Genomic DNA, 22,192 nt, shown 5'->3' with positions numbered 1-22,192 from the left:
AGTCCGGGATCGGTCTGTAAAGTTGTAGCAGTTACTAAATACTAATGCCGGGAACCTGCACAGTTGAGCTTGGTACAGGGACAGCACCTCCATTAGTTTTGGTGGGGGGAAACAGATTTCAGACTCGAATATAACTTACACTGTTTGAAAGATTCTTGAATGTTTTATATTTTTAATTATTTATATTTGGCTTCTTTAATTTTGTTATTTCTTTTACTGCCTTGATTTGTTTAATAGTTTTAAGTGTTTCTAAGTCTCTGAGTTTTCATGAGATGCTGCATGCTTGTTCTTGCAGAACCGTGGCTCTAGGACAACGTCCAATCACCATCAATATTCAGGCCATGCCTCTCCGGGACTTGGGCTAGATATTTTTTTCTGTGACTGTATGTTCTTCTGCTATCTAACTACAAGTCTGTCTGCTATCTAACTGTCTGTGCTGTGTGCAGGGTGTGACTGGTGGTACGGTGTTTGGCACCCATGCTGCTTTGTTTGGAGATATACATGTGTATGGTTGAATAACAATTAAACTTCAACTTGAACTTGGAATTTCTCATACCTCGCTCAGCTAATTAAACAATTAAGTGTACTAACTCACAGTAAAGGCTTGCCTATATGTGGAAGCTGAAAATCCGCAGGTACCTCCGGATTGTACCTTTCACAGCCCTCTAGCACTGGTTTGGGCAAATCACATCACGTTCAATGTATGAGCACCAACATTTGTTGGGGGTTTACCCTGAAACTCTGACCCTAGCAGGATGTTTCTCTGGCAATCTTTCTTCCTTTCTCACCTGACAAAGGTCCCACGTGGCACGTTGTGTGAGGAAAGGGGAACTGAAAGAGGTTATTCTTGAAGGTCCAGGTTGTTCCTCCAGCAGACTGCCCCACTTCCCAGTTGGGAAGGTCTAGTACAGCATTAGCAGTGAGGAGAACCTCAGAATCCTTCAAGTCAATCATTGCCCATATGACCTGCCTAGATTACTGAGTCATTATGTCCCTGGGAAGTTGTAAAATGCCTTCCGGTCGGTGGATTGTGGGAGATCTGATTGAATCTGAAGATTGAAATGTACAGATGCCAGAAATCTGAAATAAAAGCAGAAAGTGCTGGAAACACAGCAGGTTGGGCAGCATCTATAGAGAGAGAGAAGCAGAGTTGACTTTCCATGGTCCACTGGATGGAAGATGCAGAGATAAGAAAACATAGAAAACCTACAGCACAATACAGGCCCTTCAGCCCACAATGCTATGCCGAACATGTACTTTCTTTAGAAATTACCTAGAGTTATTCATAGCCATTTACTTTTCTAAGCTCCATGTACCCATCCAGGAGTCTCTTAACCTCCTCCACCACCATTGCCGGCAGCCCATTCCACGCACTCACCACTCTCTCTCTAAAAACTTACCCCTGACATCTCCTCTGTACCTACCTCCAAGCACCTTAAAACTGTGCCCTCTCATGCTAGCCATATCAGCCCTGGGAAACAGCTTCTGACTATCCACATGATCAATGCCTCTCATCATCTTATACGCCTCTATCAGGTCATCTCTCGTCCTCTGCCACTCCAAGGAGAAAAGGCCAAGTTCACTCAACCTATTCTCATAAGGCATGCTCCCCAATCCAGGCAACATCCTTGTAAATCTCCTCTGCACTCTTTCTATAGTTTCCACATCCTTCCTGTAGTGAGGTGACCAGAACTGAGCACAGTACTCCAAGTGAGGTCTGACCAGGGTCCTATATAGCTGCAACATTACCTCCCGACTCTTAAACTCAATCCCAGGATTGATGAAGGCCAATGCACCGTATGCTTTCTTAACCACAGAGTCAACCTGTGTAGCAGCTTTGAGTGTCCTGTGGACTCGGATCCCAAGATCCCTCTGATCCTCCACACTGCCAAGGGTTTTGCCATTAATACTATATTCTTCCATCATATTTGACCTACCAAAATGAACCACTTCACACCTATTTGGGTTGAACTCCATCTGCCACTTCTCAGCCCAGTTTTGCATCCTATCGATGTCTGGCTGTAACCTCTGAGAGCCCTCCACTCTATCCATAAGACCCCCAACCTTTGTGTCATCAGCAAACTTACTAACCCATCCCGCCTGCTGAGGTTCAGAGAAAGCGTCTTCAACCAGAAACATTAACTCTTCCTATTTCCGCAGATGCTGCATGACCTGCTGAGTGTTTCCAGCCTTCTTTTCATGCACCTGTTTGACTCAGCTTGCATCTGGCAGAGCATAACCCGCTGAAGCCTTACGTTCAGTTTGCTTGTTCAACAGTCTGTAAAGCTGAAGCTGAGTTTCAATTTTCTCTCCTTCTGTTGTTTTGTAGGTCAAGCGGAAGGTGGCGTCCCAGCTGACCGGGGTAAGTTTCACTCATTGACTTGTGATCTGTGCGTGTGAACTCTGTCTCCAGTCAACCTGACCATGTTCACAAGGGTTTTGTCAATCACTGTTTTACGTGACTGCTTGTATGGATCCTCTTTCTGAAACGTGCCTTTCTCTGTTCTGGTAAAGCAGACAGTGCTATAATTTCTACTGTCATTTTAAAGCCAACAAGTTTATTTGTATTGCACTTTTCAAATCCAAGGCATTTCAAAGTAGAACAAGATATAAAAATCAAGCATCAAGTTTCAGACAATATATAAGAGAATAAAATCACACAAAAATAGATATGATAGATAGAAGTTACAGTGCAGGAGATTCTAATTAAAAGCTGCAGCAAAAAGAAAATCTTAAGCCTCAATTTAAAAGAGCTTATAGTTGGGGCTGACTTCAGATTCTCTGGAAAGTATTCCAGATATGTGAGATATGTGGAGCAGAGTAACTAAAAGCTGCTTCACCATGTTTAGCTTTGACCTTGGGGACGGTAAGCAAACCCACCCCAGACGATCTGAGAGCGCGGGAAGGTTCATAATGCAGCAAGAGATTGGAGATGTATTTTGGTCCTAGACGTTATAGTTAAAGTCATAGTCATACTTTATTGATCCCGGGGGAAATTGGTTTTTGTTACAGTTGCACCATAAATAATAAATAGTAATAGAACCATAAATAGTTAAATAGTAGTATGTAAGTTATGCCAGTAAATTATGAAATAAGTCCAGGACCAGCCTATCGGCTCAGGGTGTCTGACCCTCCAAGGGAGGAGTTGTAAAGTTTGATGGCCACAGGCAGGAATGACTTCCTGTGATGCTCTGTGCTGCATTTTGGAGGAATGAGTCTCTGGCTGAATGTACTCCTGTGCCCACCCAGTACATTATGTAGTGGATGGGAGACATTGACAAAGATGGCATGCAACTTGGACAGCATCCTCTTTTCAGACACCACCGTGAGAGAGTCCAGTTCCATCCCCACAACATCACTGGCCCTATGGATGAGTTTGTTGATTCTGTTGGTGTCTGCTACCCTCAGCCTCTGCCCCAGCACACACAGCAAACATGATAGCACTGGCCACCACAGACTCGTAGAACATCCTCAGCATCGTCCAGCAGATGTTAAAGGACCTCAGTCTCCTCAGGAAATAGAGACAGCTCTGACCCTTCTTGTAGACAGCCTCAGTGTTCTTTGACCAGTCCAGTTTATTGTCAATTCGTATCCCCAGGTATTTGTAAAGTTAAAGTCTGTCCCAAGCCTTAGGCTCATCAGGCCGGTTTCTGTGGCGCAAAGTGACTGAGAGTACGTGACTCCCTCCACCCCCCCCCCCGGATAGGATGCCAGTCTATCGCGAGGTTAACCCCCAGCATTTTGCTGGTGCCCATTTTCAGCTGGGTGGACTGGAGCAGTGTGTGGTTAAGTGCCTTGCTCAAAGACACAACATGCTGCCTGAGCTGGGGCTCGAACTCACAACCTTCAGATTGCTAGTCCAACGCCTTAACCACTTGGCCACGCGCCACAGACGTTATAATGCCTAGACGTTATAAACCAGTAGTAATATTTTAAAGTCAATCCTCTGATGGACAGGAAGCAGTGTAGCAATCGGAGAACTGGAGTGATATGTTCTACTTTCTTGGTCTTACTGAAGACTCTCGCAGTCGAGTTCTGAATGAGCTGCAGCTGTCTGGGGGATTTTTTACAGAGACCTGTGAAAATTAGATTAGATTAGATTCAACTTTGCTGTCATTGTGCCGAGTACAGATACAAAGCCAATGAAATGCAGTTAGCATTTGACCAGAAATGCAAAGAATATTGTTATTTACAAAATAACTGTGAATAAAAAGTAAGTGCTACAGCACACAAATATAAAAGTACTGATACAGTACAATATGGGTGCAATACTGCTTAGCGCTGTGATGTGAGGTCCAGCAGTGTCTCACAGCCTCAGGGAAGAAGCTCTTCCTGTGCCTGCTGGTGCGGGAGCGGAGGCTCCTGTAGCGCCTACCGGTTGGGAGGAGAGTAGAAAGTCCATGGTTAGGGTGAGATGCATCCTTGATAACGCGTTTCGCCCTGCCCAGGCAGCGTTTATGGTAGATGTTCTCAATGGTGGTGCCAATAATTACATTACAGTAGTCAAGCCTACTAAAAATAAGTGCACGGATCGAGTTTTCTAGATTTTAAAGGGATGGGTTCTGGCCGCAACTGGATGTGAGGGGCTGCATATTGTTGATTCTGTTACCATCCAATATAACCAAGCACAAGGACCATATACAGTAGCGCTGTATTGTAAGGGTGTCATGAAAATCATCCTTTCCTGTTCATATCGGAACTGGCTAGTTCTGAAAAGAGGCAATTCACTTGTTTTGCCCCTCTGAATAAATGTATAGTCCACCTGACACAAGAGGTATTGCAGAGGATGGGAATCTGGAGCATCACACAAAACGTGCCGGAAGAGCTCAACAGATCAGACCTGCTGAGCTTCTCCAGCTCATTGACGTCCATGTAGACCAATGAAATGGGATTTGGGTTTGGGTATTTGATCCTCCACCATATTCCGCATGGGAATTTAAACTGGAGGTGGCAGTGTTTTTTTTACGAGGTCGAATTGCAAGCTCGACATCAACCCGGCACGGATGGAGAGCGCGCTGGGGAGGGCGGTCTGTCACTGGATCGAACTTGGGAACTTCCGTTCTCGAGCCCGGCGCCGATCTCACTGCGCCACCGGCCGACCCTGCGTATTGTATAGTATACTGACCGTTTCCAGCTTTTTTAAAATGTATATTAGCTTCTGGTGTTCAAAGGTTCAAAGTGCAGTTATTATCAACAAATGTATAAATTATGCAACCTTGAGATTTGTTTGCTTAACAGACAAGTTGCAAAGCAAGGAATTCAAAAGGATCCAATTAAAAACATAAGACCAAATCCTGCCCCTCCAGTATTCACCAAGAAAGAGAAAAAAAACAAAATAAATCATGCAAACAATAGAAGCAAGCAACAACAGCATTCCAAACCAAACTGAGTCCTTCGATCCAACTATGGTTCTGTACCACAGTTCCAATACACAGTTACTTTCTCTCTATTGTCCTTGTCCCTCTCCCTCCATTTACTTACCAGGAACTAGCTTTCCATTGCCATCTCCTAGACCCCACTGATATCAGTTGTATCATCAGGCTACCCCTGTGCTCAACCCTATCACAGACACGGACACTGATTTTTCTCCACACCCTTCTCACACTCCGCAACTTAAAATATGCTTGGTTTCACATCTCTACCATTCTGATGAAGTGCCGTTAACTCGAAGCAATTACTTTTTCCGTCCCAGCAGATGCTGTTTGACAGCATTTTTAATTTCTATTTCCGACTTCTGCTTTTTGAAAAAAACACATTACTGTACGTACTTGTTTATAGGATCCTACTATGTTCAACTGAACTAGTGTATTTCCCAGCATAGCTCAGTGATTCCATTCTAATAAGCGAGTCATCAGTGTGTTGACCTTCGTGGCATCCAAAGTGGTGAGAGGTCTGCCTTTCTTTCATTGTAGAAGAGAGAGGGGGGGAGGGGGAATCAGTTACTATGGTCCATATCAGCACTGATGACGGGTAGGACCAGCAGTGGAGGTTCTGCTGAGGAATTTTGAGCAGCTCATGGTCAAATTGAAAAGCAGAAGGTCAAAAGTGATAATCTCTGGATTACTAACTGAGCCAGGTGAAAATTGTCAAGGGTAAAAAGAATTAGAAAGGTAAATACTGGCTCAAAATATGTTGTGGTAGAAGTGGGTTCCAATTCATGGGACACTGGCACCAGTGTTGGGGAAAGAGAGAGAGAGCTGTTCCATTGTGATGGACTTCGCTTGAATTGTGCTCTGGTGAATCATTTAAATTGGACTGTAGATATGGACTTAAAATAATAGAATGTTTAATAAATCAAGAAAAAATGAAGGAGTGATATCAGAGGATAGGGAAGAGAAATTGACAAAATTAGGTAGAAAATGTTTAATTCACATAAGCTTGTCAAACTACTGAGTATTTTTGCTACAATGAATAAACTCCCTCCCTGCCAGATTCTCCAACAGTTTTGTTATAAATTGCCTTGAAGAGGTTGGGGTAGGGACTGTGGGTACTTCCCAAAGTAGTAAATGAGGGTCCACCTTATGTACTGGTGTCTGAGAACATCTTCACACATGAAATCCATCACCCCAGCACCCCTGGCAAGGACAGATATTCTCCTGACACTTTGTGGAAAAATGGATGAGAAGGGAAAACTCAGCAGAAAGTCAGGCAAATTTCTTCATCGCCTCTACATTGGATCCGGTAAGGGTAAGATGTTGCTGTGGGTAAAAAGGCAGGGAAAGCCTGGCGATTTTTTACTGGCAAATTTCTAAAAGTGACTTGCTGAGTAGAATGCCAGAGGTGGTGGTTAATTCTGAGCTGGTGAGATTTTCAGAAAGATTCTAGAGTCATGCATTAATTCCTTCTGGTCCGAAGGGGATACAGTAATTTTTGAAATTAGTCTTACAGAAGAGCTTTCTCCATTTACTTCATCCAAAATTTATCAAGCAACCTTGTGTTCCTGTTTCTCTTTAAATGCTCTCACTTTCCCATTGCTTTCCTTTAAACGTTGTCTGCCTTAACCACTCCCCGTGGGAGTGAGGAATAAGATTCCAACCACTTTCAGCAAAGATGTTTCCCTATGTAATTCTGATTAAAATATAATCAGCTTCCTCAGTGGAAACATTTTTTCTACATCATCCAACTCCTGTGTAACTTTTAAAACCTAACCCAGCTCGTTGCTCAGTCTTTCCTTGGCTCAAATAAAGGGTTCGGTACAAGCAAACAGAAGGAAATTTGCAACCACAGGAAAAGCCAGATTTCCCACGATCAGCACATGTCTTTTCTCCTCCATCATTTGATAGAGTTTCCCAGACCTGATTCATTTTTAAGCATCAGTTTGGGATGGAAACAGGTTTAGAATTGGGAAAGTGAAAATCTTGTCAGTTTAAGTTGCAGAGAAGGTGACTAGGACAAAGAGAAGCAACAGACACAAAATGCTGGGAGAACTCAGCAGGCCAGGCAGCATCTATGGAGAAGCATAAGCTGCCAACGTTTCGGGCTGAGACCCTTCGTCAGGACCGGAGAAAAAAAGATGAGAAGTCAGAGTAAGAAAGTGGGGGGAGGGGAGGAAGAAATAGAAGGTAGTATGTGATAGGTGAAACTGGGAGAGGGGGAGGGGGAGGAGTGGAGAAAAGAGCTGGGAAGTCGATTAGTGAAAGAGATGAAGGGCTGGAGGAGGGGGAATGTGACAGGAGAGGACAGAAGGTCGTGGAAGAAAGGGAAGGGGGAGCACCAGAGGGAAGTAATGGGCAGGTAAGGAGATAAGGTGAGAGAGGGGAATGGGAATGAGGAATAGAGGGAGGGGACCATTACAGGAAGTTCAAGAAGTCAATGTTCATGCCATCAGGTTGGGGGCTACCCATACGGAATATAAGGTTTTGCTCCTCGAACCTGAGTGTGGCCTCACCATGGCCATAGAAAAGGCTATGGACTGAAATGACAGAATGGGAATGGGAAGTGGAATTAAAATGGGTGGCCAATGGGAGATCCCACTTTTTCTGGCGGACGGAGTGTAGATGCTTGGCGAAGTGGTCTCCCAATCTACATCGGGTCTCACCGATATACTGGAGACCACACCGGGAGCACCAGGTGCAGTAGATGACCCCAACAGACTCACAGGTGAAGTGTTGCCTCACCTGGAAGGACTGTTTGGGGCCCTGAATGGTGGTGAGGGAGGAGGTGTAGGGGCAGGTGTAGCACTTGTTCTGCTTGCAAAGATAAAGGGAATCTTTCTGTATAGAGTGAAGTCAGGCTTGCTATGGTGAACAATTTCGATGGATTGTCTAGTTGATGAGGACAATGACTGCCTTCATTATCCTATCAGACAGCACATCAATGGTTTATCAATACAGCATCACTGACCTATCCCTCCCCCACCATTTCTGCATCTCATTCTCTCTTTCCTAGTTCTGACAAAGGTCTTTGACTTGATTTCTCTTTGTATCCTTGGCTGCTTGATCTGCAGGGTGTTTCAGACCTTCAGCATCTGTATTTGTTTTGTTTTCATTAAATGGATGGATGCCTGAAGCCTCTATTGGGCAATGACCCACCCTATTTGCTCTTTTTTTCACAATAGTACAGGAAGCCCATTAATCTAGAGTAAATTTAACTCACTGCCGTTCATTAAACAGCCCCCAACTTTTGTCAATAGAAGCTGTGACCTCCTGGGCACTAGTGCTGCCTGAATGTGTGAACAGTGTGACACAACAAATAGTGCCCTTCCATGCCTGTTTTAGTTAGTTTCAATGCTTTCAACAAGTCTTGTCACTCACAGCATTGATTTGAAGAAGGGAGAAAATAGTGGCTGGCTGCAGCATCATCTCCACTCAAGTCAGTTTGTCATTCAGTGAGAACATGACGTAACCCTATAAATATGTTTTTACCCTTTTAAACTTGGACGCCTGCGGTGATGAGGATGACTCCTGGCAGTCACAGAGGAGCTATCAGCCTGGTAGGTCATTGCTGGCCAGTGAGGTCGCTGGGCTGGAGGGCCTCTCAGATATTGGGAAGTCTGGCTTTTGCTTTGGATGTGAATTTCATTCTGATTACTGCTCATTGTTGAGATGGAGTCCTTGCCCACCACTATGGCAATCTCCTTCACGGATTTCAGAAATGCAAAATCATCCGGAAAATACACGGGCCACAAAACCGGTAATTGCTGCTTTGAAGCTTTGGCACCAGGTATTGAAGATGTGATCAGGTTATTCAACAGATTTGGGGTGGAATTTGCGACTTCAGTAATGGTGTGTAGCTGGAAGTATCTGAAGGCTTGCTTGTCACCCATGTAGATTGCCCGTCTTTTGTACTGATTACTGACTTTTGCTGGGGATCCAGGCTCCATGGCCGGTGGCAATTGAAAGATCATTTTATTGAGAGATACAGCATGGTAACTGGCCCTTCTGGCCTGACAGTATGACCAATTAACCCGCTAACTTGATAGCATAGTGGTTAGTGCAACACTATTACAGCTTGAGGTATTGGAGTTTGGAGTTCGGGGGTGTGTACGCACTCCCTGGGACTGTGTGGGTTTCCTCCGGGTGCTCCAGTTTCCTCCCATGTTCCAAAGACCAACCAGTTAGTAGTTTAATTGGTCATTGTAAATTAGGCTAGGGATAGATAGGCAGATAGGTTGCTGGGCAGTGCCACTCATTGCACTGGAAGTACCTGTCCTGCATTATATCTCTAAATAAATAAAACTAAAAGTTACCTGTACATCTTTAGAATGCGGGAGGAATATGGAGCAGTGTTAGACTATCTCCTCAGGATAAAGGCCATCATTTTCATTGTATATATAGATCACCAGTGTACACCCTTTCAGAAAAACATATAGCACCAAAATGTCAAAATTCAGGCATTTGTCCCAATGTCCATCATGTTAAGTCTACACACTGGTGTGGAGTTAACTTCCAAACCAAAGCTGATTGCTAGCAGTTTCCAGGGGACTTCCTTGGGGCCCAACTTCCATCTGCATCCAAACAGTGATTGTCAACACCCGCAAGAGGAAGGCCAGATCCTTCAAATGCTGCAGGCTCCCGCAGGTTTGGCAAATTCTGGGGCCCGGTGGAGGTTGTGAGGTGTGCAGTCTTCATGGGATTTGCCTTCCAGAGTCAGAGAACCATCCAAGCGGGATTACTGCCGTCAAATTTCGCACCTTTTCACATAGAAGGAGGATCCCCAAGCACTATCACAGAAACAGGCCTTTTGGCCCATAGAATCAGCATTAGATTTATTATCACTAACTTATATTGTGAAATTTATTGTTTTGTGGCAAAAGTAGAGTGCAATAGATTTTTTAAAAATTAAGTTAAATAAATATATATAACAAAATGGATACTTTTACTTTTTTACTTTTACTTTATACTTTATTGTCGCCAAACAATTGATACTAGAGCGTACAATCATCACAGCGATATTTGATTCTGCGCTTCGTGCTCCCTAGTGTACAAATCGATAGTAAATATTAAAAATTTAAATTATAAATCATAAATAGAAAATAGAAAAGGGAAAGTAAGGTAGTGCAAAAAAACCGAGAGATGGGTCCGGATACTTGGAGGGTACGACCCAGATCCGGGTCAGGATCCATTCAGCAGTCTTATCACAGTTGGAAAGAAGCTGTTCCCAAATCTGGCCATACAAGTCTTCAAGCTCCTGAGCCTTCTCCCGGGGGGAAGAGGGACAAAAAGTGTGTTGGCTGGGTGGGTCGTGTCCTTGATTATCCTGGCAGCACTGCTCCGACAATGTGCGGTGTAAAGTGAGTCCACGGACGGAAGATTGGTTTGTGTGATGTGCTGCGCCGTGTTCACAATCTTCTGCAGCTTCTTCCGGTCTTGGACAGGACAACTTCCATACCAGGTTGTGATGCACCCTAGAAGAATGCTTTCTACGGTGCATCTATAAAAATTAGTGAGGGTTTTAGGGGACAGGCCAAATTTCTTTAGTTTCTCAGTAAGTAAAGGTGCTGGTGGGCCTTCTTGGCAGTGAACTCTGTTTGGTTGGACCATGTCAGGTCATTTGTGATATTGATCCCGAGGAACTTAAAGCTTATGACCTGTTCCACTTGCACACCACCGATGTAAATTGGGTTGTGCGGTCCGCTACTCCTTCTGAAGTCAACAACCAGTTCCTTTGTCTTGCTGACATTGAGTGATAGATTATTGTCTTCGCACCATGCCACCAGGTTCTTAATTTCCTCTCTGCACTCAAACTCATCATTACCCAAGATATGGCCTACAATTGTTGTGTCATCAGCAAACTTATATATTGAGTTCGATGGAAACTTGGCTACACAATCATGAGTGTACAGTGAGTACAGCAGGGGGCTGAGTACACAGCCTTGTGGGGCACCGGTGCTCAGAGTGATTGTAGAGGAGAGCTTGTCCCCTATTTTTACAGCCTGGGTCCTGTCTGTGAGGAAGTTGAAGATCCAGCTATATATCTGAGTACTAAGGCCCAGGTTCCGGAGCTTAGTAATCAGTTTATTTGGAATGATGGTATTAAAGGCAGAGCTGTAGTCAATGAAAAGGAGCCTTACGTATGCGTCTTTATTCTCCAGGTGTTCTAAGGAGGACTGTAGGGCCAGAGAGATGGCATCTGCCGTTGACCTCTTGCTCCTTAGTGCAAAAACAGAGCAAAAGGTGAGGTAGTGGTCATGGGTTTGTGGCCCATTCAGAAATGATGACAGAGGGAAAGAATCTGTTCCTAAAACGTTGAATGTCTGTCTTCCGGCTCCAATGCCTCCTCCCCGATGGTAGCAATCAAAAGAGGGAATGTCCTGGATGGCAGGGATCCTTAATAAGAGATGCCTCCTCTTAAAGCATCACCTGTTGAAGGTGTCCTTGATGCTGGGGAAGCTAGTGCCCACCACAGAACTGACTGAGCTGACGATCCTTTGCAGCTTTTTCCTATCCTGTGCACTGGCATACCACACCTCCATACTAGACGGTGATGTAACCAGTCAGAACGCTCTCCACGGTACATCTATAGAAATTTGCCAGTCTTTAGTGACGTACAAAATCTCCTCAAGCTCCTAATGAAATATAGCCACCGGTGTGCCCTTTTTCGTAACTGCATCAATATGTTAGGACCAGGATCGATCCTCAGAGATATCAACACCCACAAGCTTGACACTGTGCATCCTTTTCCCTGCTGACCCCCCAGTGAAAACTGGTGTGTGTTCTCCCGACTTCCCCTTCCCGAAGTCCACAATCAGTTCTGTGGTCTTACTGATGCTGAGTGTAGGATTGCATGGTGACATCACTCAACCAGTTGACCTATCTGACTCCTGCTCGCCTCCCTATCACCATCCGAGATTCTGCCAACAAGAGTGTGTCATCAGCAAGAGTATGCTTGTGTACTAATGTACTAATTTTACATTAATCCCATTTTTATTCCTCCCAGAATCCCATCACCTCCCCTATCCCCGCCACCCCCAGATTGTGCCACTCATTTACACACTAAGGGGAATTTGCAGAACCCAATTAACCCATCAACCCATGCCAGAGCACCCAGAGGGAGTACACTCACAGAACCCAATTGTGCCGGAGCACCCAGAGGGAATACCCAGAGGAAAGTCTCAGGGGAAACGTGAAATCCACACAGGCAGCATCCAAGATCAGGATGAAACCAAAGTCTCTCATGCTATGAGATAGCAGCTTTAATAGCCACACCACTGTGCTGCCAACTGTCTGGTGTCTCCCTGCTTGGCATAGCCCCCATTACAGGCAGAGCTGCAAGAATAATGCCCTCACCTTCAAGGCTACCAAGCATCAAAGTACCAAGGGTCAGGAATTCCCAACACTTTCATGTACCTGACAGGCACAGAGCCATTTACGCCCCATCATTCTACTTAGCCGTGATACGTAAACAGGGGTGACAGGCTCACATTGGCTCTGGCTCAGCACCTCCAACCCCATATCAGAGGTTGCGGCTTCAGCCAGCTCAACACGGGGCAGACACCACAGGAGCCGCAAGCTGCCGCCTTCCCGCAACGGCTGGCAAAAGTTGTCTAGTAATTGTAGAGTTTCCTTACTTTCATCTCAAGCTGCAAGTTTTGAAATGCTGGTGGAGATGAAGAGGCAACCCTGAGGCACCAATGTCATCCTGTCACACTCCTTTGCATAATCATTGCCTTTCAGAGTAGAATTTGAATCTGTTAGAATGAACCCCTGACGATGTAATCAAAACTCTCCTGAAAAGGCAATAAAGTTTCCTGTTTGTACCTGTTTCTTAAATCTGCTCACACCTGATTGTTTACATAGATTCTGAAACCTGAAACAATGAGAAGGAATTAAGAATCGTGAGTAAAGCTCCCTCTAAACCATTAAGATATTCCTGATCAACGGAGCTTCCTTATTAGATGCTCGATTAGACTGAGGGTATCGGAGGATATTCCCCCTCCAATTTTCTGTTTTCTTTGCCAGTCTTTTAAGGACTATTACTTTTAACACCAGACTTAACACAAACTCTGTTAAATTCTGTGTAACAGGATCAAAAGAAGTGCCATGATCAACCCTCCTTATTCCTTCCTCAGAAAATTCAATCAAGTCATTCCAGCGTGATTTTATTTTAACAATTCATGTTCCATAATTTCTAAATGAAGGTTTATAATGTCCCTTAGGAGTAATGCGCTACAAAATGTGAATTCCATATGTCAGGGTTGCTTGGCATAACTCCAACACTAGATCTAAATTGAACAAGTTTTTAAACTGATTTCACCTCTTCACTCATCATAGCCCACACCCTGTAGACGTGGTACTTGGGCAGTGCATTTATTATCAGCCTGAAGGGAAACTTGAACTTTAAGTTACAAAGTTTATGGAAATAACACACATATAGTATGTGAATATTGCTGACACTATTTTCAGCAGAGAATGTTATTTGCTATCCGATAACTGCATTACCACTGATGTCCAAATAGACTTAGATATATATTTGCCTAAGGCAGTGTTATGGGGATTTTATATGAACAAATCCCCAAAATCAGATGAAATAGATTTTAGTTTGTTATAGTGGAGAATCAATCAGCATTGATGAGATTCTGCAGAATGTAAAATATAATATTTACATTTAAGAATGTTGATAAATCTAATTCATGAGCTAAAAAGTCATTATCTGATACCAGTAACTGTTTTTTATGAATTGTGTAACATCCTGCTTTTGTATATTAATTTAAATAAAGTAGCTGAGAAGAGTGCAGCCCCTCAGACGTTACGTTGGACTGGTAAGACGCTGAAGGGCAATGATGTACTGCACACAAACTGTTCCCAGCATTGTTCCACTGCATGAGATCCAAGACTCTGGGCACTGCACAGTACCAATGGTGAGCATCAAGAAGGAGCACTTACAGGACAGTGTTACCATATAACCATATAACAATTACAGCACGGAAACAGGCCATCTCGGCCCTTCTAGTCCATGCCGAACTCTTACTCTCACCTAGTCCCATCGACCTGCACTCAGCCCATAACCCTCCATTCCTTTCCTGTCCGTATAGCTGTCCAGTTTAACTTTAAACGACAACATCGAACCTGCCTCAACCACTTCTGCTGGAAGCTCATTCCACACAGCCACCACTCTCTGAGTAAAGAAGTTCCCTCTCATGTTACCCTTAAACTTTTGCCCTTTAACTCTCAACTCATGTCCTCTTGTTTGAATCTCCCCCACTCTCAATGGAAAAAGCCTATCCACGTCAACTCCCAGGGTTCTGTAAGTTATTCCCTCTGGGTTAATTGGGTTCTGTAAATTCCCCTTAGTGTGTAAATGAGTGGCACAATCTGGGGGTGGGGGTAGGGGAGGTGATGGAATTCTGGGAGGAATAAAAATGGGATTAATGTAAAATTAATCTATAAGTATACAAGCACAAATTTGCTGATTAAGTCAGTCGACTGGCCAACATTCAGGGAATCATCTTCAGATCTGTCACCGCCTTCAGCAAGACCTGTGTGGATGAGAGTGTGCCGTTGAGGTCATAATAGATATACCCTCAAATCAAAAGCCATGGATGAACCTGGAGATTCATAGTCTGCTGTGGGCTAGATCTGTAGCATTTAAGACTTGTGATTCAGAACTATACAAGAAGTTCAGGAACCTTTGGAAGGTTCCAACTGTAGTTAGGGATGGAATTGGATACACATCGGCTCTGGAGGGTTTGTAGACCCTTACTTCCTATAAGGCAAAATCTAACATCATGAGCGGCTGTGATGCTTCGCTCCCAGATGAGCTCAATGCCTTTTATGCACACTTTGAAGGGGAGAATAAAACTACACCTGTGCAAATCCCTGCAGCATCTGGTCACCCTGTGATCTCTATCTCAGGGGTCAACGTCAGAATGTCTTTCAAGAGGGTGAACTATCATAAGGTGTCAGACCCTGATGGTTTACCTGGTAGGGCTCTGAAAACCAGTGCCAATCAACAGGCAGGAGTGTTCAAGGACATCTTCAATCTCTCGCTGCAGCAGTTGCAGTTTCCCACCTGCTTCAAAAGGGTGACATTCATACCAGTGCCCAAGAAGAGCAGGGTTAGCTACCTCAATGACTGTTGCACTCACATCTACCATGATGAAGTGTTTTGAGAGATTGGTCATGGATAGAGTCAACTCCTGCCTAAGCAAGGACTTGGACCCACTGCAGTTTGCCTATTACCACAATAGGTCTACAGCTGATGCGATCTCACTGGCTTTCCACTTGGCCTTGGACGCCTGAACATTAGCAATGCCTACCTCAAACTGCTGTTTATTGCTTACAGCTCAATGTTGAATACAATCATACCTTCAGTTCTAATCCATAAGCCTCTGTATCTCCCTCTGCAACTGGACCCTTGGCTTCCTCACCAAGAGACCACATTTAGTACAGATCAGAAATAACATCTCCTCCTCGCTGACCATCAACACTGGTGCACCTCAGGGATGAGTGCTTGGCCTACTGTTCTACTCTCTCTACGCTCACAACAGTATGGCTAGGCACAGCTCGAGCACCATCTATAAATATGATGGTGGCACAACTATCGGCAGAATTTCGGGTGCTAACGAGAGGCGTACTTGAGCAAGATAGATCAGCTGGTTGAATGGTGTTGCAACAACCTTACATGCAACATCAATAAGATCAAAGAATTGGACTTCAGGAAGTGAAAGTCTTCATCAAGGGATCAGCAGTGGAAAGGGTGAGCAATTTTAATTTCTTGAGTGTCATCATCCCTGAAAATCAATCCTAGGTCCAATATATTGATGCACATTTCAAAAAGGGTATGACAGCAGCTATGTTTCATTAGAAGTTTCAGGAGACATGGGATGTCTCCAAAGACACTTGAAAATTTGATGTACCATGGAGAGGATTCTTAACTGGTTGCATCACCGTTTGGTATGGAGAAGCCACTGCACAGGATTGGTAAAAGCTGCAGCAAGTTGTGAACTCAATCAGCTCCATCATGGGCACTAGCCTTCCCAGCATCGAGGACACCTCTTTGCACTGCCTAATTAATTTAATTTACAAACACTGTATCTATATTTCTTACTGTAATTTATAGGTTTTAAAAAAATATTTTGTACTGCTGCCACAAAGCAACAGATTTCAGAACATACACCAGTGATATTGAACTTAATTCTGATTCTGATCAGTACAACCAACTTTTCCTATACTAGCTTCACCATGGGCCATGGATTGTGTGATGGTTAGAGATGAGAGAGATCTGGTAGAGTATTGGATTTGAAAGAAAGGTGACAGGTGCCCTGCATTTAAGAATCAGTTTCACAATTAGTTTGCAACTTTGGAGACCTCTGCAGTGACGTGTTGTGGAGCCCAGTATAAGAATCTTCAAGGGCCTTAAGTGCAGGAGGACCAATGTGAGGGCTCCTTGCCCCTTTCAGTTGTCTCCTGTTCCACAGGGCTGCCCTTGTACAGGTAGCCCACATTTCTGTTTGACTGGCCTTGTCATTTGCAAACCATGAGCACCCAAGCTTGTGGAAATGACTTCAGAGTGTGTCCAGCTCATCATTTAACATTATCATTCAGATTCACAAGTACATGGTAACCGAAAACAAACTCGTCACAGCAGTCCTGCAAGTTTCTGCTTTGGTCTTTAATCAAATTTATTCCACATGATACACCAAAATATATGACTTGAGAGAAGATTTCTAGGTCAGTGTCTCAAGACTTGTAGAGGTAGAACATTTTACAAGCAAAAGAAGCGAGAAGGAGAACGTGCCTAATTCTCATGGAAAATCTTTCACTGTGAAAGTAAAAATGATTTCATAAATGGTCTTCTCTTTCACCAAGTAGAAATTACTTTGAATGTGGAAACTTGCAAAGTCATCTGGGTTATCATCTTACCTGACAAAGAAGGAAGGAAGAACAATGAAGTTTTTTCAGCAACTCTTCCAAAGTACAGCCTATATTACTTCAGGTGGGGTTGATAGTGAGCAATGGTCAGGAAAATCTCGGGGCGGGGTGGAGATTGAAATAGTACACTAGGTTTTGTTAGAAGAGATGCAATAGAAAGTAGCATATGATCTTAACCTGACCTTTTCTCTATTCTCAAAAAAATACTCAGGAGCTCAACAAAAGCAAAACCAACATTTCAGACGATCACCTTTTCATCACTCCCAAAATTTTAACTTTGTTTGTAATTTAACTTGTTCTTTCTTCCACACTCTCACAGACTTGCTCTTGCCTTTCCTCCTCCTCCATACCACATCACTACATCTTAAAAATTAGAGTCACGCAGGGCAGTAACAACGCTTTAGCCCACCATATGTATGCTGATAAACAACATCTACGCTAATCCCATTTCCTACCAATTTCCCCATCTATGCTAATCCCATTTCCTATCAATAACCCATCTTCGCTAATCCCATTTCCCACCAATTACCCATCTACACTAATCCCATTTCCCACCAATTACTCATTGACACTAATCCCATTTCCTATCAATAACCCATCTTCGCTAATCCCATTTCCCACCAATTACCCATCTACGTTAATCCGATTTCCTATCAATTACCCATCTACGCTAATCTCATTTCTCTCCAATTACCGATCCACACTAATCCCATTTCCTATCAAATACCCATCTACACTAATCCCATTTCTCTCCAATTACTGATCCGCACTAATCCCATTTCCTATCAAATACCCATCTACACTAATCCCATTTCTCTCCAATTACTGATCCACACTAATCCCATTTCCTATCAATTACCCATCTACACTAATCCCATTTCCGACCAGTTATCCATCTACACTAGCCCATTTCCTACCATTTAGCCATCTACATTAATCCCATTTCCCACCAATTATCCAGCTACGCTAATTCCATTTCCTACCAATTATCCATCTATGCTAATCCCTTTTCCCACCAATTACCCATCTATGCTAATCCCTTTTCCCACCAATTACCCATCTATGCTAATCCCATTTCTTATCAATTACCCATCTACACTAATCCCATTTCTTATCAATTACCCATCTACGTTAATCCTATTTCTATCAGTTACCCATCTACGCTGATCCCATTTCTATTAGTTATCCATCTATGCTAATCCCATTTCCCACCAATTACCCATCTGCACTAATCCCATTTCCTTGTTACCTTTAACCTACCTAATTCTCATGAAAAAGCTTTCACCAAGTGAAAGTAAAAATGACTTCATAAATGGACTTCTCTTTCACCAAGTAGAAATTACTTTGAATGTGGAAATTTGCAAAGTCATCTGGGTTATCATTTTACCTGACAAGAAGGAAGGAAGGAAGAACAGTGAGGTTTTTTCAGCAACTCTTCCAAAGATGCTGGAAGATAGCTGGTAAATTAAACCCAAAATGTGTTCTACCAAATGAAAGAACTTACATGGAGAAAAAGTAAGCTTTTATTTGTGAGTTTATTCCCAGAGATAAGTGTGAATATAATTGGCACTTCCGTTCATCTCTGTGCATTTATTGTTTGTGTACTTTCTAATGCTGAGAACCTGGTTACTCAACCACAATGGTAGGCCTGCCCAGGTAAGGACTTTAATGGACCTGATGGGTTTTTCCTTCAACCTACCGTAATACTTAATGAGCCTAATTTTTTTCTGTTTGATTCCAAATTAATAATCAGGATGGACATCAAATAGTTAAGAAAATGCATTAGCCCTTCAGTGTCTTAAGTCCTGAGAGTGTTAGATTATTGGAGTTTTACTGTAAATATACTGGAAATGTTGGGACAAAAAGGTAGGCACAAAGACCTGTGTGAGTGATGGTGGCTAGCAAGAGAGTCCCCTTCCCTGTGGAGCAGTCCTCTTAGTTTCTCCACTTTGCTGTTCTCCCTGGAGCTCCAATCTACATTCTCTTCTCCCTCAGACACCGAGTGTGAGCTTGCAGGCAGAGGTCCTCCCAGCTACACTTCATCGAGGCATCGGCCAGCAGAACCTGGGACGGTGGAAGCTTGTGTGAGTGGGGAAGGTGACAGTCAGGACGGGTACAGTGGTGGTGTGGAAGGCGACACCGGACGGAGCCCAGCAGGTCAGTTCTGCCCTGGAAAATGGCTGGTATGTGATTCCATTTGATCCTCTGCATCTGCAATCATTTTCTGTTTCTTTGTGTCTTGCTCTCTTTCAAATTTTCCCTTCCTTCTTTTCTTGAATCTGCCTGTCACCGGCAACTCTCTACTGCCCATAACACTGGTGGCATTTAGGGCAGCAATGAAGGTCCTCCATCACTGGCGATGTTCCAGGCTTCTTCCTCGTGTCAGTAGCTTGATTTTCACTACAAGTTCTGGGTGGAGACTCAGGAATACCGTCACACTCAGATGCAGAAGGATTCTTCATTGTTGTTTCCATAACAATTTTGTTTAACCAGTCAGTGTTGCGAGGCCAGAACTGAACCACTCTTAGCCTGGCCTCTACCCTTTGACCTGTTTGGCATGGGTGGTCCTACCAAGAGCCAAAGCATAAAGCCCTGACTCCAGCCAACGTAGCTCTCTGGGTCATTGTGGCCTGCAAGCCTCCAAACCCTATGACAAGGTTGTGGTCCTCTTGGAAGTGTCACTGGCATCACCCATCACAGCCTTAGTCCAAGCATGGACCAAAGAGCTAAATTCCTGAAGTAAGGTGAAAGTGACTGACCTTGAAATCAAAGCAGCATTTGTGTGAGAGAAATATCAAGGTGCTCTAGTGAAACGGAAGTTAATTGGCATCAGAAGGAACACACTCCAGTGGCTGGAGCCATATCTCACCTAACTGAAGATGTTGGAGTATTGGAGCTCAATCATCCCACCTCAGATATTACCTCAGGCCCAACTATCTTCTTCGGCTTCATCCAATAACTTCTTTCATCATAAAATCAGAAATTCCTTCAAGCAAGGATTTTATCCCTGTAATTAGAAGCACATGAAGATGCCGCACTGGAAAAGCTTGTGAAGATCATTGGAAGAATCTGAAAGTGGTACCCATTCCCTCAAGCATTCACTCTGTTCTCCTGTTTTCAGGCCGAGACCCTTCGTCAGGACTGGACGTCAGGACAGGACTGGACCCTAGTCCTGACGAAGGGTCTCAGCCTGAAACGTCGACCGTACCTCTTCCTAGAGATGCTGCCTGGCCTGCTGCGTTCACCAGCAACTTTTATGTGTGTTGCTTGAATTTCCAGCATCTGCAGAATTCCTGTTGTTTGCGAAGCCATTGTACGATACGCACGAACTGTACAGAAATGATTATTAATCATTCATTATCATTGTTGTTGAGAAAGCACTCACACAAAATACTTAATGCATTTGCTTGTTTAACAGTAGATGTTACATCCCAGTAATTCTTTTGGAGAAGATTCAATATGAGAAGCACTATATAAATGGCATTAATAGTAATTCAGTATAGTACTAAGCACTGAAATAGGTCACTGAGGACAGGTTGGTCTTATAAATAATTTACTCTCCTGAATACTGGGTTGTGAAATCCTTGTCGTCTTGAATATTTCAACATGCCAGATTATTTATTTTGCTCTGCTTCAGAGTACAGATATTGTGATGCTTTGGTCTAACACTGTGAACCCGGAAAACTGAAATAAAAGCAAAAAACGCTGGAAACACTCAGCAGGACAATTAGCATCAGTGGAGAGAGAAAAACACAATTAATGTTTCAGGTCGAAAACCCTTCATCAAAACTGGGAAAGAGAGGAAGACACAAAAGACTGAAAATGCTGGAATCTAGAGCATCACACAGAGTGCAGGAGAAAGTCAGGGCCCTACGAAGGGAAATGGGTGGTCGACATTTCAGGTCAAGAACCCTCATCTGGACTGTTGAAGGGTCTCCCAGTCTAGGTGAAAGATCTTGACCAGTAATGTTGACTGTTCATTTTCCCCTATAGATGGTCACTGACCCACTGAGTTTCTCCAGTGTTTTATGTGTTGGGAAAGAGAGGGAACGAGTTGTAGAGATGGTGTGGGAGGTGTGGAAAGGACAGAAGGTGAGGCTAGGGTCACTGTGGGTACAGGCTATCAATGAAGCATCAGGCCCAAAAGTTAATAAGGGCTGTTAAAGAGAGAACACAGAGGAAAAAGGAGTGAAATTCAGAGCTGAAGGAAGTGAGCAAATGGTCAGGCTGGGCTTGTGAAGAGAGAAGAGCTGAGTTATAACTGTAGAGACACAAGAGATAGTAGATGCTGGAATATGGAGCCAAAAAAAAGCCCCAAGTACTGGAAAAACAGCAAGTTTGAAGAGTTTTCAACCCAAAATGTGGAGTGAGTGAATGTTGTTCAGTTTAAAGTTTTGAGATACAGCGTGGTAACCGGCCTTGCCAGCCCAGTGAGCCCACACCACCCATGTAACCAGTAAACCTACTAACCCGTACATCGTTGGAATGTGGGAGGAAACCGGAGCACCCGGAGGAAACTCATGTAGCCATGGAGAGAATGCACTAGCTCCTTACACTGAGTTCCTCCAGTGTGTTGTGTGTTGGGAAAGAAAAGGAACCAGTTGTAGGGAGAATGAGGGAGGCATGGAAAGGATTTGAACCTGGGTCACTAGCACAGTAATAGCATTACACTAACTGTTGCCCCTAAACAGAGGGCTGGTCCAGGATTTGAAACTGGGTCCTCTTTTATCCCCAGAGCAGGAATCATACCCCTAGACCTAGAGCCACCGGCATTGTCTCCTTGGACTGATGTCACAAGAGTCAGACAGCTTCAAAGACCAGAAAGATTGTAATACTCATTTCCAATCTGAATTATAGAGGCCAAAACAGGATGTTACTGT

At 43.8% G+C, this 22,192-nt stretch overlaps 1 protein-coding gene across 2 annotated transcripts in view; it reads left to right on the top strand.

Annotated features, from left to right (window-relative positions):
• Positions 1–22,192, top strand: part of LOC140190814 (rabphilin-3A-like) — a 95,882-nt gene that overhangs the window by 42,825 nt on the left and 30,865 nt on the right. The window contains exons 4-6 of one of the 2 annotated variants that reach the window (XM_072247681.1): positions 296–383; positions 2,330–2,362; positions 19,308–19,469. In XM_072247681.1, the coding sequence (XP_072103782.1) occupies positions 296–383; positions 2,330–2,362; positions 19,308–19,469 (283 nt within the window). The remainder of the gene's footprint in view (positions 1–295; positions 384–2,329; positions 2,363–19,307; positions 19,470–22,192) is intronic. The other variant, XM_072247682.1, reaches the window with a different exon arrangement.

Source organism: Mobula birostris, chromosome 31 (genome assembly GCF_030028105.1).
Source record: "Mobula birostris isolate sMobBir1 chromosome 31, sMobBir1.hap1, whole genome shotgun sequence".
NCBI classification, from domain to species: Eukaryota; Metazoa; Chordata; class Chondrichthyes; order Myliobatiformes; family Myliobatidae; genus Mobula; species Mobula birostris.
The sequence above is the reverse complement of the archived record's forward strand: the minus strand, read 5'-3'. Positions and strand labels throughout refer to the sequence as shown.